The sequence below is a fragment of the Haliotis rufescens genome, unplaced genomic scaffold, assembly GCF_023055435.1.
Source record: "Haliotis rufescens isolate VD_foot unplaced genomic scaffold, xgHalRufe1.0.p SCAF_4, whole genome shotgun sequence".
Taxonomy (NCBI): Eukaryota; Metazoa; Mollusca; class Gastropoda; order Lepetellida; family Haliotidae; genus Haliotis; species Haliotis rufescens.
This window is the reverse complement of record NW_025964112.1, coordinates 10,017,064-10,035,644: the sequence shown is the minus strand read 5'-3', so window position 1 is coordinate 10,035,644 and position 18,581 is coordinate 10,017,064. Positions and strand designations below refer to the sequence as shown.

The 18,581-nt window shown below is 37.7% G+C and overlaps 1 protein-coding gene across 4 annotated transcripts in view; it reads right to left on the bottom strand.

Moving 5' to 3' along the window:
- The window catches only part of LOC124135805 (semaphorin-5A-like), a 137,703-nt gene that overhangs the window by 94,955 nt on the left and 24,167 nt on the right, over positions 1 to 18,581 (bottom strand). For 3 of the 4 annotated variants that reach the window (XM_046501369.2, XM_046501370.2, XM_046501371.2), the window contains exon 2: positions 12,102 to 12,309. In XM_046501369.2, coding sequence (XP_046357325.2) covers positions 12,102 to 12,252 — 151 coding nt within the window. In that variant the 5' untranslated portion in view covers positions 12,253 to 12,309. Of the gene's footprint in view, positions 1 to 12,101; positions 12,310 to 15,176; positions 15,278 to 18,581 lie in introns of those variants that run through there. The other variant, XM_046501372.2, reaches the window with a different exon arrangement.

The window sequence follows — 18,581 nt, the reverse complement described above, 5'->3', positions numbered from 1 at the left end:
GTGAGTGAGTGGGGCTTTGCACATCTGTTAACACTATGCCAGACATAACACTGGTGGGAACACCAACAACAGACTCTTTGAGGATACAACTCCTGATCCACGAGGCAATCTTACCGCTAAGACCATCGTAACTCCCATAGACTTATGACAGTCGTACAATCCCTACAGCTTAAAAGTGTATATTTTCAGCTACTCCTTTCACAGAAAAAGAATTGGAAGTTTTGAAGCAGTGACCTTAAAAATATTATGAAGTACTTAACTATATCAGCAATATTCAGCAAAGCACCTGTTCTACAGCCCACTATGGAAGACTCTATCGGAGTTTCCAAGCCTATTAATGCTTCCACTGTGAGCTGGACCTTGGTGTTTATACTTGTGTATCTACCAGGTGATATACATTGCAGGATATCGGAGACAGTGGAACTCTCCAATGTAAGAGGCTCACTTGCACTTGGCAATTTGGCAGTGCCAGACACGCCTGTTAAAGTCAAAGGTCATGGACGCACCTACGATAAGAACACCTAACCAGATCTAAAGTCATGACTCCAATCTGTGGAAGAGCATTTGTTCTACAGCCAAGTGCATAAACTCTATCAGGCTTTAACAGTGATAGTTGAAACTCTTTTTAACATGACTTATTACCCTAAACAAGCACATAGATTGAAGATCTCGATGTTTATTTTTTATTTGTTCATACACTTAGTATCTGCCATATTGGCAGTGATGTACAGGGGGCCCTTTCCAAGAGAAGGCAGCCAATCAGGATCTCAGATAACCAAAAGTTCCCCATGAAGGATTCCTTTGATAAGGTGCAGTTTGTTCCAAGATCTGGTGTCAAGATCAAGATCAGAATCAAGATAACTTGTTTTGTGATAACTAACTGTAGTGAGTGAGTGAGCTGGGTTTTATGCATTTTTTTAGCAATATTCCAGCAATATCATGTCAGGGTCACTAGAAATGAGCTTCACACATTGTATCAATGCTGGGAAGAGAACCTTGGCCTTGGTGTGACGGTAGAACACTTTAACCACTTGGCTACCCCACCAGTCCTAATCAAAAAGAGATGGACCCAATAATTACTTTGCCTTTGCATGTGTTTGTGACTGGTGCCACAGTTGGGGCAGGATATGCTCACCTTTTTTGCAAACGCCTGGTATCATCACAGTTTGATAGTGAATCATAAACACATGCTCATGATAAAGTTGGAATCGTACAATGGACTCTGCTTTTAGCAGAGATTTCTTATGAATATGTAAAGAATTTTGTCACATCTATTTACACAGAAAGGATGCAAAAATTGTAAAAAAATTTCTCTATTATCATGCTCCTGGCCAAGATAATAACTGGATGATTTCCAAAGTGCAGATTATGATTTATGGTTCATCCTGCATTTCAAAAGCATAATACTGACATAGCCATGTTGGAATCCAACAAATCAAGTGCAAAAAAATATCAACCAGAAAAATGTCAGCTATTGTTGTGAACATACCCAGACCACAGATTCTGTCGCTAGTAATTCTTTCAGTCATAAAAAGCTACCTCCCAGCAAGGTTTATTCTTTCTCTTGCCAACAACATGTGGTGGGAAGTGTCAGAGGGTGAACTCCATCTGACTGTCAACTCCTGCAAGATGTGTCTCCACTGTGTTGGCATACAGTTCAGTGTTGACATCTCCCAACCCAGCCTTCATCCTTCTCCCAGGATTGTCTGGCTTTTGGGATTCCATGGCAGGATAGGTCTCACTACACCATGATTATGTGGCTGTGGAGATTCTAGGGCAGGATAGGTCTCTCTACACCAGGATCATGTGGCTGTGGAGATTCTAGGGCAGGATAGGTCTCTCTACACCAGGATCATGTGGCTGTGGAGATTCTAGGGCAGGATAGGTCTCTCTACACCATGATCATGTGGCTGTGGAGATTCTAGGGCAGGATAGGTCTCACTCCACCAGGATCATGTGGCTGTGGGGATTCTAGGGCAGGATAGGTCTCACTACACCATGATTATGTGGCTGTGGAGATTCTAGGGCAGGATAGGTCTCTCTACACCATGATTATGTGGCTGTGGAGATTCTAGGGCAGGATAGGTCTCACTACACCATGATTATGTGGCTGTGGAGATTCTAGGGCAGGATAGGTCTCTCTACACCAGGAGCATGTGGCTGTGGAGATTCTAGGGCAGGATAGGTCTCTCTACACCATGATCATGTGGCTGTGGAGATTCTAGGGCAGGATAGGTCTCTCTACACCATGATCATGTGGCTGTGGAGATTCTAGGGCAGGATAGGTCTCTCTACACAATGATCATGTGGCTGTGGAGATTCTAGGGCAGGATAGGTCTCACTACACCAGGATCATGTGGCTGTGGAGATTCTAGGGCAGGATAGGTCGCACTACACCATGATCATGTGGCTGTGGAGATTCTAGGGCAGGATAGGTCTCACTACACCAGGATCATGTGGCTGTGGGGATTCTGGGGCAGGATAGGTCTCACTCCACCAGGATCACGTGGCTGTGGAGATTATGGAGCAGAATAGGTCCCCGTTACCCCATGCTTGTCTCCCTGTGGGGATTCTGGAGCAGAATAACTCTTCAGTAACCATGCTAGTCCCACCGTGGAATTCTGGGCACAATAGGTCCTCATGCTCGTCTCTCCTTGTATTCCAGGCCAGATTAGATCTTGGCATACAATTATTGCAGTAACAGTGGACTACAACTACATGCAGTACATAGGGGTTACATTGTATGACATTGCGCCTTGATCACATCAATCGTTTCCAATTCTATCAAGGCCATTTTTTCCCAGGCTGTTTTACAACAACCCTAAAAGAACAAGCATGAGTTACTCATATCCTCACCAATATGACATGTCCGGTTGTGTGCAAGGCAAGAAATACTGTACGGTTCTCAAGATCAGCTCCGGAAACGAGCACTACTGCCATTTTCAGTCTAAGTCAAAGTCGTTGCCACGGATTTATAAAAATCCCAAACAATCAAAAGGCACCAGTTCACCACTAGACTTATCTATGTGCCATGTTTGGTTAAGATATCTCCCATGGTTTTTCAGTTCTGCTCCGGAAACAAAATGTGACGGACAGAAGGACGGAAGATGGAAGGACAGACAGACAGCACCCATTCTTATATCCCCCTTAAACTTTGTGGCAGGGGATAATAAACAGAATGAAACCTGCAAAGGACTACATCTTTCTTATTCCACCAAATACAAGCATTTGTGTTAACTTAAAAGATGACTGCAAACAATATGTTAAACTGCAAGACAAGACCAGCATCAAGGGATGAAGACGGCATCATGAAAAACTGTTACCATATTGGTCTCTCTTAATATAATGTCAGTTAGTACATTCAGATCTAATTTACAAGAACCCATTAAGATATGCTTTCTTCATGAAACTAGCATTGTAATACCTATCAAGACTTTTTATCATTATAACCATGTTAAAAAAAGTAGTTCATTACCAAAAATGGGTCACATTTCAAATTAATTCTAAATAATTTTTTTAATCACAAATGACTAAATACCATAGTTATGAATCTTTAACTCATTAATACCAGTTACTTTCATGACAATTCAGAAAGCAAAACAAACTTTGTTTGAAAATTATTTTAAAAATAATTACCTCCTGAAACACGAGCAAGAAAATGGTACCGGTAATCATTTCAGTTATTTAAAGTTAATTACTACAGTGAATTCTCAGTTAATTATTTAAAAAACAGATCTCTCAAAAACTTGCACTTGTTTATGTGAAGACATATTTCAGAATGTCGGTTAACCAAAGATGGCAGCTGTAAAAATCACATGGGAAAATACCTCTGTGTTGAAGAATAAAATGTTACAAATATTTTTTTTCCTTTCATTGATTTATGTCAGTTCAGCTGTTCCTAACTGTTAGTTTTTAAACAATTACTTTTCTATATGATCTAGTAAATGATTTTAAGAGGCATACATATAAAACCTGTACTAACATTATGAAAGAAAAATCCTTTGAAGTACATTTGACAATCCTCATAATTTTACCTTCCTGAATTTATGACTTTTTTAACATGAATATTTTTTTGTTATCAAAGAAAAACAGAGCAAATATTGTAAGGTACATATGATTCAGGATCAGTTTATAGGCTAAAATAACAACGATGAAAAAAACCTACAACAGGCTAAAAATACAACAATGAAAAAAACCTACAACAGGCTAAAATAACAACGATGAAAGAAAAATAGAATAGGCTAAAAAACAACGATGAAAAAACCTACAATAACAAGACCTCAGACTGAAATCAAACTTGACCTTTAAGATTCAATATAATTGTTTGAAAAAAAGGACAAACAATGGTATTTCTGTGATCTTTCCATGATCACTGTGGAAACAGTTGTAGGCATCAAGTCTCTTGTGTTCACTTCAAGTCCACCAGCCCTAATACCTGACTGTCCTTTGTTGCTGGGAGGTCATTACAGCACATTAAAGGCAATTTTCATCTCAAATTTGTTTATAAGTTGTCAAGTGGGATTTAAGAACAAGGTAAAAAGTCAAAGACATCATGTGTTTGATGTTAAGCCATGTTTAAAGGATAGAATTAGTGGTAGTTTTCATGTAACTGACAACAATTGACAACTGGCAATGCTTTTTTGACAAACAAGATACCTTTTTATCTGAGGAGTTTATGAAAACAGGATGCTACTTTCTTAACAACTGCTTTCCAGGACCATTTCTTTGGAGAGAAACGGAAATTGAAGATAGGAAAGAGTGCAATAATACTAACTTTGTTACTTTCTCTGAAAATTAATGACAGTCACACTGAGTTTAAACTAGAAAACCCAATTATATTGTGTGAAGAGCTGTGTTTTTTGTGTGTCTTTTCTAAGGTTTAAAGAAATCATTGGAAGTAATGTAAGAGTCCTACTTTGTACCAATTACATCAAAGAGATTCATTTCAGTAAATGATGGCATTTTAGTTGTTTATCAGATAAAGATAACTTGAAAAAAATGTTCCAAATCTAGTTTACAAGCTGTTAGAGCAGAACAGATATTTTCAGATAACTTAGATTTTTCGTAGTATTTTTACATGAGGAATTCTGATACACAGTTAGACATCACACAAACTAATCAGTGGGTCTTCAAATAGATCTGAACTAGTCATCAGAATAATCTTCTCAGGATGCTACTTCCCTATGAACTATGAAATACTATCTGATGAAGGAGTATATATACAAGATAGAAGACCTCAGATGGACCAGATCACAAGCTGTACAATAAAGGTTTGGAACTTATTACATTAATATTTATCACTCATTATCAAGTTTAACCTTGCTGCTGTTATCAACACTTTGATAAATTCATCCCAAAGCTCTTGGCTAACGCAAGATTTAATTATTGACTTATGACATGAATTATTTTGTTTAACATCATAACCAAACTGATGTATGACCTAAGTGGATCACTATTTGTACTTTAATCTTAAGCCAGAATATAATATTCCTAAAATGTCCGAAATATGAAAAACATTTACATGAACTTTAATCCTGTGAAATTTAATTTAAGATGATTGAGTATAAATATCAATATCAATCATAAAGAGCCTCCTAATGCCATGAACTCTTGGAATGGTGCCTGCAAATGTCAAGAAACAGTCACAAAATACTATGACCTGTGAAAAAATATAATCACATCATGCACGAAAGATAAAAAGAAATTAGGCGACTGTAAACTATGATGATTTACTATATTACGGAAAATATATTCTAGATAAACTTTTTGTACATGCGTATGTTATCTCGGCACTGAGACAAGGGAGTATTTACAAACAGAAATCTGCTAGAAATGTAACCGAAAGGGGGCATCTCAAAACCACTTCTTCTATTTACCACTGGATTGTCTGGTAGTCATGGCATCATCGGACATTAAAGGGATGGTAAAGGTGAATACTACTTCAAAGCATATCAAGACAAATCATGTAATATTTGACAAAAGAAATACTGAACATTACATGATGTTCAGCTATTCTGGCACTATGGATGGGGGTGTCATCTCGCCAAAGATATTAAAATTTCTCTGGTTTGGCTTGGGAAGGCTAGACTAGCACATGTCGGAAAGATGAAAATATTAATTTTTGTGTGATGTACATGATGTGTCTAGACTGGCATATGTTTTCAAGATATGTCAGCTGATAAAAATTAAATATGAATTATTCATGTGACATTTATTAATCATGCTGGCTTTGGCTAAGAACTCTCTGATGAAGAACATATTTACCAGAGAGTTCTGCTATTCAGCTTCGGTGAAAACTAATATCTATCATACAAGGTTAGTAGATCTACAAAAACCTGTCCCATAGTAATTAATGTAACCAACCATCAATCATATTCCATAGTGACATTAACTTTCATCACAAACATGTACTACAGTGAGTGAGTGAGTGAGTATGGTTTTAAACCGCTTTTAGCAATATTCCAGCAATATCACGGTGGGGGACACCAGAAATGGCCTTCACTCATTGTACCTATGTCAGGAATCGAACCCGGGTCTTCGGCGTGACGAGTGAACACTTTAACCACTAGGCTACCCCACCGTCCTCAGAGTAGAACAATGAAAGTGAGTGAGTGAGTATGGTTTAACGCCGCTTTTAGCAATATGCCAGCATATCACGGCAGGGGACACCAGAAATTGGCTTCACACAATGCACCCATGTCAGGAATTGAACCCAGGTCTTCGGCATGACACTTTAACCACTCGGCTACCCCACTGCCCTCATGAGTTAGAACACTGAAGAACAGTCTTGGTGTGCATATGTGAACAAAATTAAATAGATTTTGATGTTTCATTCCAGAGAGGTTCCTTTAATCATGACCTAAAATTAGCATGGACCAAATAAATGTCACTTGAAATACAAGTTATGTCCTAAATTCCAACCCTTTTACAACCACAATGCCAATCATAGAGCTTGTATGTCAAGAAACACCCAAATCCTAAAGCCATAGCAAAGAAATGTCACATACATACACAATTCTTCCATTGTCTTTCTTATGCAAATTTCTTAAATATTTTTTTAAAACAAGTTTTGAAAATATTTTACAGACAATCACAGCCACACTGAGCACTTCACCTGTATGACACAGGCAAAATGTCTGCATGCATTAGATATCTGAAATAACAGGACTTCTTTGAACCTTCAAGATTGTCATTAACCCTATGAATATGAACACCACTTTTAACCATTTTAAAGCCATATTGCAGGGTGGAAACCATATGCAGAATCGAACCCAGGTCTTCAGCATGACAAGGTAATGCTTTAACCACTAGGCTAACTCACCTATGAGATTCAAATAGTCGTTAATAAATACAAAATTCAAATTTACTGTTTCCTTTATCAATTACATAACATGTTATTCCTTGTCTAAAATGAACCATAGTTCATTGATTTGGTCCTTTGAATTATGTTGAGAATAAGTTCACAGAGCTCAGATAAGTTAAACTTTTTTCGCAGGTAATTTGCATGTTACACAACAGTAATCAACAGTCACTTAAAAAGTTTGGAATTTAACATTTTAGTTTTGAGAGGTTCCCTGCTTGTGTTCAACCATAAAACTTTAAAAGTTTGGAATATAAAGCTTTGATTTTGAGAAGTTCCCTGCGTGTGCAGGGTGCATTGAAGTAGTCGTTAGGGACAGGTTGTTAGTGTCAGTCAGAGGTCACGCTCAGGACAACATAGATAGGGATGCACAGTTTCACTAAAAGATAACTGTAAATAAATACACCAGTTTGATATGGCAGTTACTCCCTCGAGCCATATGGCTTCCCTTACAACAAAACACAACTAATGGTAGTGGTAGAAGCGTCAGGCAGATGTTTTCATTGGCAGGTATTTGAGACAAGAATCTCATTTAAGATGTGATGAGCACTTTGAGATTATTTTATGTGAGACTGACATTTTATAGTGACTCTGTGAATTGATAGTAGAGAAGGTGGCACTAACAGGAAAACTGCAGCAAGCCATTAGTGAACTTTGTTGGCAGTGAAAGAATGGAATAAGACTTTTGAGGTGATAAGAAAACCACTACATCTCTTTATGGATTTTGAAGTGTGGCATTAGGGCACAAATAGTACAAGTAAAGAGATATATAGCATGTAATAGCTTGAAAAACTGGCTAAAAAGAAAAAAAATTAAAGAATGTATTTTTATTTTTCAAATTGTGTTAATTTACAAAGAGTTGATGTAATATATTATACTCTTCCATCTTTTTTAGGCTTAAACCAATGAACACTAAATTAACTTATTAACAAATCAATGACTTCAGAAAACATTTGGGGAGAGATTTACACTTTTAAAGAGTATAACATATAACAATGGTTTCATAGATATTTTCTCTGTAAAGTTGAAATAGCAACCTTTCCAGTTAACTGTTTACATAGACTAACAGTCTCTAAAAATATATAAGTTTGATGGAAAAAAGTAACTCCATTTAAATTGAAAAGGAGCCAAAGTGAGATGGGAGATTCAGAACCTGAGGAAAATCTAGACTTGCATCATTTAGGGCTTTTGAATTACAGAAAGGGCTGGATGGAAGGGAAAATAATATGATCCAGGGAATTTTGAGACGGCTTAACTGTTTACATGGCAGTGCGAAATATAGAGTCTTGCTTGACAGCGGTATACAGATCTATACCGAAACATCACTATAATAGTATAATAAAGAAGTTGTTATCCATGAACCTCTAAGAAATGCCTTTCAAACAATTCAACAATATATTTGTCAGAACATTTAAAAAAATCCTGATGGCCTGTTCAAATTCTTCACTGTTATCTGTATCTGTATTTACTCTTCCATCAATCAGGTATTAATTTTGTCAGTAGCATGGACATCATGTTCTATTCTAAAAGTTACTAAAAACCAACACCAAACTGACTTCTCCAAGCCGATCTCTAATCGGAGAAATATTTACTTCATTTCGATAAATCCACAACATATTTCTCTCAATATTAACCAAAGAAACACTCCTGTGTTGGTTCAGGCTGACCAAATTTGTGTGCATATTTCTGTTATAGCCAAAACAGTGTAGACACACCGGAATATTTACCGTACAAATCACTCAAGTAATTACCAACAGTGTGTCCATAATATGAATAGGATGTAACAGTTTGTTCAACCAAGTTTGATACATGAACAGTCTACTGTCTTGCTTTCGAAGTGTAAATTCTCCAAGCATTAATTGAATATATATATGTGTGTCTGACAAATGGCAGGGCTCGTGATATTGACATAGACTTCAACTACTTGTGTTAAAGACAGGTGATGGATTTATATGCTGACACAGCGTTATGTACATATTATGACATCTTAAAGGTTGAATAATCCAAATGGACATTGATATCTCTCGTATCTGTCTATTACAAGTTGTGTGTATAAGGAATGAGGGTGATAGTCACCGAGATTGGATTGTCAAATCCTGTTATATGTACTACTCAAAAGAAGCTAAAGAACTCCTGTCTCCACGTTATAAGCGCCCACAGCGATATTTGCTCATATATTGGCTAGTGAACAATCCCAATTAGCACCTCTTCTGATTGATCAATGTACACTTATTTATTTGTGAATAATATGCACTCATGTGGTATATGCACCCTTAATTATGGGCAATTATATTCTGGAAAATATATCTGTTGTGTATACGATGCAGAGACTTTTCTTTTGTATCATTTCAGGCTGTCAGCATAAACCACGAAATTTACAATCTTTCAACTGTTTTTTTTTTCTCACCAAAAATCAAGTTTGATTCAAGGACATAATGGTTTTCAGGGTAAGATCGTGAAGATCAGTGAGAACATACGTAATAAAAAGAACACTTGTTCCTTGTTTGTAAATAACATGTTTCTCTCATCTCATGACCTGAAAAAGTTGACACTCAAGAAAATATCAACTTTGTCAATCACTCAATGACATGGTGTTTGACAAGAAAAGACAATATGTTTACTGGGGGAGTACGTATTTCAGGGAGAAACTTAATTAAAATGTTTAAAATTTGCAGTTAAGGTGGACAGCTGATTATGAAAAAATATTTAACAAAACTATTATTCAAATTTCCTGTTCTGCATTTGTGATATAATCACCGTATTTCCTAACCCCGAAGTCCCCGACACAAGGTCGACACACATATCACTTCTCTGCAAAATGCCATGGTTAAAAGTGCTTGTTTTAACAAGAGTTTTTTTTAACTATGTACACAAACCAACATACAATATAGCCAATGCCCTGCTGGACTGGGTTAACCATTATTTCAGAACTGACTTCAATATTTTGTCAATACCGTATTTTCTTGAGTATAGTGCACACTTTTTTTTCGAAAAACACAGCTGTGTAGAAGGGGGTGCGCATTATACACGAATTAATGAGTTTTGATGTTTTTTCCCCCATGGAAAGACATTACCGCGAGCACGTAACACCAGAAATACCATGTCAACAAATCCATACTGAAGTACGCAAATTAGTCATGTAATTACACTGTCTGGGTATAAAAAGTGTTCTTTGTATATCTCGACTTACGTTTGTAACTTATTTTATTAATTTTATTCAAAATTCCTCTTAATATTGTTTTAATTAATTTCTGCGAAATCGTGTGTGAAGCGATCGGAAGATCGCACAATTCACCGTTATTAACAGCAACCACGGTCAGATTACCGCTATTGACGCCTTGAAACAAACATTAGTTGACAGAGAATGGATACATATACATGTATCATAAATGCCATACTGTGACTCGTTAAAAGTAGTTCTTTGTGTTAAGCTGTTAATGATTAAATAAGCTGTTGTTGTTTAACGCCGCACTCAGCAGTATTCCAGCTATATGACGGCGGCCTGTAAATAATCGAGTCTGGACCAGACAATCCAGTGATTGACATCATGAGCATCGATCCACGAAATTGGGATCAATAACATGCATCAACCAAGTCAGCGAGCCTCACCGACGGATCAAATAAGCAGTCTGTGAAGTTTTTATTGTTGACATATTAAATTATATGAATAGACTTCAATATGTTGTTGTCTTTATGGAGTTATAAAATGATAAAACCAGTGTGCACACTTTGTGTAAATCAGCTGCACAGACCTACACAATGTAGATAGACAACAGTAGAAAATACGTGACACAGTCCAGCAAACTAATACAACACCCATTCTATTATCAGGCAATCAGAAACCGAGGTCCGTTTCTTTTTTAGGGAACATAAACATAAAAAAGCATATGCTTGGTTAGCCATAGACTTACATCTAGTCTCTGAAAGGAACATATCTTACAGATACAAACAGTTGTTAAATTATAGTTATGAAATATAATAAAATGGTGCCCAGAGACTCTCTTCAATTACAGATGGCATGAGCTGTATTGGATATATTGTTTCAGGGTCTGTATGACAGACTTGGTTAGCCTATCAATCAGCACAAGAATCATTTGCTATTGATTTATTCTAGAATATGCTGCAATTCAAAAGTGTTCAAATTCAATAAGCAACATTCAGTCATTTACCTTTGACCTTTGAACACCTTCATCAAATACTATCTTGGTGTTTTTGCAGCAAAAGAATACCGTATTCGACATAATAAGCGCCCAGGGTGCTCTCAAAATTAGAAACAGGGGGCTCTTATTAGAATATTATTTTGGTGAAAAACAACAGAGTTGAAAGATCGTAAATTTCATGGTTTATGCTGACAGCTTGAAATGTTTATATTCGACAGAAATATTTTTCCAGAATTTAATTTAAATAAGTCTTGTGTACATTGATCAATCGGAAGGGGTGCTAATTGGGATTGTTCACAAGCCAATGTATTAGCAAATATCCCCGTGGGCGCTTATTAGAGCGGGGCGCTTATTACGTCGAATACGGTAATAGAAATATGAACAAAGAGAAAATTTGTCTACTTTGTAAGAATACATGAATTATGGCTATGCTGTTCGGCACCATTCAAGCCATGTACATCACAGTGACCAGGGATCACCAAGGCATCCATGTGGGGAATAGAACCCAGGTGACAATTTTAAGCAGACGCTGTAACCACTAGGCTACCCCACCACCCTATTACCCTTGTGATTGTTCTTACCTTCGTATGTTGTGAATCGGAAGTCGGACGGGATCCGGACTTCATAGTGTTCGATGTGTCCATAGTTTTCAAACGCGGTGACGATGGCAACACTGCAGAGCAATAAAGTCCCCAGGTGTGACATTAGCACCGACATCATCCCTCCGCTCATCTTAGGTAATCCATACAGTCAACATCACTCGCTGCAGTCGGGGGATGACTCATTCATCTGAAACATTAACACATGAGTGAGTGAGTGAGTGAGTGAGTGAGTGAGTGAGTGAGTTTGGGTTAATGCCAATTTCAACAGTATTCCACCTATAAACATCAACATGTAGGTGACGTCCCATTATGCAATTATGAACAAAAAACATTTTGATACAAATATCATATACTGTTTGAAGAGAGTTGTGTCCCTTGATTACCTTGAACTACATGTCATGTGTGTATTTTAGGGTTATATATTTTACAGTTGTATGGGCCATAGTTAGAAATAATCTTCCATTTTGGAGGGAATATAAGTGCAGTGTGAATGTGTGCATGAATGGAAAACAATACGACATTAATTCCTCTATAAATCACTTCATCCATTATGTCACTGGCATACTTTGCTTGTACACGTCTGGTCTCATGCCACTGAGACACCATGCCGCAGTTTAACACGTATACCCCACTCAGACACAGTATACCGACTGTGAGTCCTTGTTATATGCCCATAACACCAAGCACAAGGCAGGGTAACAAGAACTACCATCTATTACTATCTTTTGATTGGACCATCCAGGGAAGGGAACCATGTACACCCTTCCGCTCTCCGGTCAGATCTGATGATTTGAAACGGACCTCTCATTTACAAAACAAGTTTTCTCAAAAGCAAGAGCTAAAAGTGAAAGCATGGAGCCTGAACAAGCAGTCAAGTCAGTCAAAGTCAATCCCTGCCATACACAAAGGCTGGTGACTGATGGTGATGGACAGAGAGAGTGACCAACCGTTCCACCAACATCAGGACAATCTTCCTCATCACTGACCAGCAGGTATGTCAGATATCGGTCAAATACCAGGGACAACAATTTGATAGTATCGTGAGGAGGGGCAGAGGCATTTACGAGAGCTGTGACATAAAGGGGGATCATGTTTGCAAACAACCATGACACCTTCCACAAAAAAGAGCTGGAAATAATAGGAGAAGCTCCCAATGTTAAGAGGCTGCTATCATAGTGGAATTATAATGATAATGATAAATAATTTTCGAATGTGGTCATTAACTTGTGAAAATTGCTTTTCATATATGATATGTTTGAGTAAGGCTGTTTTATAAAGCTGTGACGCTAATAACATAGAGCCTTAATCTTCAAGTATTTTACCACCAACACAGTCTCAGGTAAGAAAACTTATGAATTTATATAGTTAAGTTTTGGTCCTTACTTAACAAACCTAGCATATTTGACAGAAAGAATGTTTCAAACATTAACCATATCAACAATCACACAGATTAAACGGCTCTGGGGTCCATTTTACTGCTGAAACCCACTTTATAAGTGAGTGAGAGAATATTGTTTTACCCAGCAGTTATCAAAATTTCAGTATGTTTATGATCAACTATCGGCCAGGAACGGGGTTTAAGCCTAAGCAATGATACTTGCTGTTGTGGTACGATGAAACACAATCAGACCAGTCGCACATTGTAACCTCCTCTCTAATTTAGTCAGCTCTTACAAGAAGCATTGGGTCCTGGGTTCATTAACACAAAGTGATTGTAGTACTTAACCAATCATAACTCCCACACTTTAACATATTTAACATAGGCTTAATACAGTTTGTGGAACGGGGCTCTGAGACTTAGCTACTATCCCTACTGGACTCTGTTCTGGTTCTGTTAACTGCATATATACCCCTGGAGGAAAGTTAAGCATCACCTTTCTATATTTTCATGAACGTTGTATTTGGACATATACAATTAACTTAAGCCTTTTCTCCAGGAGTAAAGATAGGCCAATGTTAGACGAGTCCCCCAGTTATATTATGGCATGTCAGTTTAATGTGGGAGGAAAGTCCAAAGTGATGCAGGTCTCAGACATTTTCCACTTTGGTGAAACCCAAGAGTATGCTCATGGTGCTGACAAACCTAGACACATAATTAGGACGAACTGGGATGTGTACCAATGACCACAGGTTTCCTATGTACCCAAGGGACGCAACTCTGCATGGCAAATTGCAGCACCTTAGACATGTGGGCCATCAATGTCCCCCCTCCCCTTTTAAACTCCTTCTCTGGCAGCCATGATGACAAAGAAGGTTATCAGTGCTCGTATCCATCCACATGTGAAATAGTATTAATAAAAGAGTGTCTTGTGCAAGCGTGTCTTAGATAACATTTGCATTGATATTACGAGACATACCCTGTCATTTTCATACACATAAAAGCATGGAATATGAAAGTTAATGAGTGAATGTTATTTTCAAAGCAGCTTTTAAAATGCAGTTCCAATACATAAAACTCATAAATGTATCCCAAAGTAACTCTTTATCTAATAATAATAAGATTTTATTACAGGTCTTAGTTATACTTATAAAGCATTATGCAGATTAATAATGCAATATACTTTGGTGAAATGGAAAACCATGATTTTTTTCAAAACAAGATGTATTATCCCTATGAGGGCTGGACGCATACAATGAAACTGAAATCTATTATGCATTAAATCCATGAATGAAAGGTGAGCCCGTCCGTTTCTCGTACAAAGATGAATTAAAATCCACAGAACTGCACTATCTCAAAGAAATAAACTTTCATAGCTGATGCTGCTACAAGCCATCATTCAGAAAAAGATAAAGATCACTGTTTATAATCTGTGTGCATCCCTTGCATCGGAGGATGAAATGAACAATGTTTTACTGTCAGTGATCAAAAGAGTTTCATCAGCAGTTATCCTTTATCATTTTTACAAAAACTTCTTTCATCGTAAGACGACTCTGTGAAAACTTTTGCCTGCTTGAAAAATATAATTGCTCGTACATGATACTGACAGAATCCTCATACAATTGATGAGAGATCTGACTTGAAAGGTGGGCACTCCAGCGTTCCTGAATGCTTACCTGTAACGAACAGGCATGGTCAGTGGATTTACAGGTGGGCACAGACAGGTATGATGCTGGCCAGGCTAGGGAAGGGAGTACGATGTGGACACACAGTGAGCCATGTATGTGAGCCTCTGTATATACATGTCTGTCATGCTTGGGTCGGCCACCACAAAACACTCTCAAAACCGAATACGCCAACGCAAGGTTCAACCAAGAGTACAGAAATGGCCGATTTGCATAACATTGTAAATATAAATATTGATATACAAAAAGGTTGTCTATTCTAGGATAAGAATTTTTATTTTCTTGAAAATATGTACATATGTCTTGCTGTGAAATCACATCCAAGAACCATGAACATCACCTTAAACATGGGGATGTTCGTCATCACTAGACACAGTACTTAAATCAGTCGCTGGTCACCACATGGTGCTGGTGTTTTTCCATTAGAGAATATATTAAAAAGTCATTCTTAATTAACTCTTGCCTTTGAAAAAGTCATCGTCTAAGTAAGTATCATAGTTTGGAAACGATGGGATAACTCAAATACTGTTTAACTCAAAACTTGCTCAAAATAGAGAGCATGTAAGATAATGTTTAGATATATAAAACTAACAGATAAATATACACCACTCAGCTCTTGATGGGGGCACTGCGCCACTTCATATCACTGATATAAGTAATAAGTTTGTATATTTATACACACAAAGTTTATAAAATTCAACTCTCAAGTAGTACAGAGATAAAATAAAAAATAAAATTTAATTTAGTAGATTTAATCCATATAAAGGTGGGTGTTTTCAGGTCAAACAATCCTCTTCAGGTCATACATGGTGAATAATATATACAAATATATATATATACACATGCCACATTAACATTTTTACTACTTTCGATAGGGATTAACAGATATTTTGTACAACTTAAAATACACTGTAGGTTATACGGTGTATTAAGAAATATTATGGTTTTCCTTATCAAGGGAGAGTGATGTATACCACTCCACTTTCGATAGGGATATTTTTATCTTGTCATGATACAGAAAACTGATTAACATAATATGTCAAGTGTCTATTTAAATAGAACAACAAATCTGATCCCTATCAAAAGCTGAGTAGCATATGTACAAATTTAGAACACACTATGATCACCAACAAGCGTACCAGTCAAGGAAATAAATTATACGCATAAATGTCAAAGATTAAACTTTTTGAAACCTACAAACTAAACACAAACATATCCAGTGAGAACGGAATACCTAGATACGGCACAGGTATCATGTGCAATAAAATTAAAGACCTACGTTGCTGTGGTTCTTGCCAGAGGTCATGTAGCATTGAAGTGATTAATTTGTTAAGCAAGCAATGGTATTACTTAGTGTTGGACATCCTCTAGAGGCCGTGCAGGTGCCCCTTGACAAACAGTTACCGTGGTATTAGCAAGGTGGGGCGACACCTCTCTTCTAAACAGAACGGCCGTTCACTTATTGTCTAAGAAAGTTTGCTTGTTGGTCAACAATGAAACAGTCGGACACTGTCAACATGCTAACAGGCCGCCACTTGCAGATAAGGAGAGGGAGTGCGCTGGACTGTCACACTTTATTAACAAGCTCATGTAAAGTGACTTTTACCTTTGTAAACCATTTAGGATGTTGTTGGGCTTCCAGTTGCATAACCGAGGCTGGGTTAAGTGCTGGTGGTTATGACAGAACCCTTGGCATGCCTGACCAATTACCTGGAGGCTTCTATGGACAGCCATAAATAAATTTGATGATGTCATTCGATTGTTTTAATGTGTATTGTTCTCCAGGTAATAATACCTGTCACAGGTGGCTTGGGTTGTATACTCCCCAGGAAGCTGAGAATGATAATGGGGTGCACACTGATCCATTGACTGGGATAATAATACTGCAGCGCTGTGAGCATTCAATTAGTGAATGGAATTTGGAACATTATAAATGGGATGATGATGATGATGATGATGATGATGATGATGATGCAACTGTTGAAACAAAGGGCCATCATTTGTGTTCTTGAACCTGCATAATTGTTGAATTATATTTGTCAGAAAAGGCCTCAAAAGGATGTGTTTATGCAATTGATAAGAGGGCGCTTCTTTTTGCACCCTCATGTATTATTTTCACGAATACACACTTTCAAGGTCTTTCTGTGGCTAAATTCACAGACTGCACTCAGCAATATTCCAACAAGATGACAGCCTGTAAAATTTGAAGTCTGGACCATACAATCCACTGACTGATAGTATCGGTATGCGTAACTATCCATGGAGGTACGCTGATATGCCATCAATCAAGTCACCAAGACGACCCCCCCATCCATTTAGTTGCCTCTTCTGACCAGAATGGGTTGCTAGAGGCCAATTCCAACCTGTAATCACCTTGGGTTCTTGGAACATCTAAATTTCAGATAAAGATTTTCACCTGTTCCTCCATACCGTTTTTCCCCATTACCTGTGTAGGTGGGAAACTAAGGCATTGTCTGTTTAGACCCATGAAGATTTGGGGTAGAATCGGTCTTCAGCAACCCATTGTAACAGGCGACTAACAGGATCGGGTGGTCAACTTGCTGACTTGGATGATGCATGTCATCGTATCCCAGTTGCGTGGATCGATGCTCATGATATCAATCACTGGATTGTCTGGTCCAGACTTGATTATTACAGACTGCTGTGATATAGCTGGAATATTGTCAAGTGCAGCATTAAACAAAAAACAAACTAAACATTGTCTGTTTACTAAGGGTAATTATTACCTGTTAGACTGATGAGCGTCATCCCACAGGGTTAGCAGCAATTAAAGTAGCGTTTCAATGTCTTGAATCAAACTATATATTGCTGCCAATTTGCCAAGGCTAACGCAGCCCCTTTAAATCATGAAAAACTACTCTCCCTTCTATCATCTTCAGACTCACTGTTGTTCATCGGACTCCCCGAAATCGCACCTACGTAACACACCTATGTTGTTACCTGTGGTCCAGGTGTGCGATCATCCCTAATCACCTAATTACAGGTAACTGATGATGGGGAAATAGATTACCAGTGTTGTCAATGGCAACCAGTAATCCTCATGCATTATGTCACCTGTCGTTATCTTGTGTTCCTAAATCAAATTAAGGGTGTGAAACCAACACGCTTGTAAGAAACTGCTAAATGTCTACAGCGATGAAATCAACACTCATTTATTCTCAGGTAAATTGCAGGTAATCTTGATGGGTTGCATCACCGTGATTGTATAGACCTGTTCAAATTTGAAGGTGTATGCAAGCACACCTGGATAAAAGAAAACAAGATGAAGCGAGGGTATAGCTTGATGAAAGATGCGCTCGTTTATTTCAGGTAAATTACAGGTAGGTGAGAGATGAAGGACATGAGATGAGCCACAGGTTGATGTGGAGGGAGATT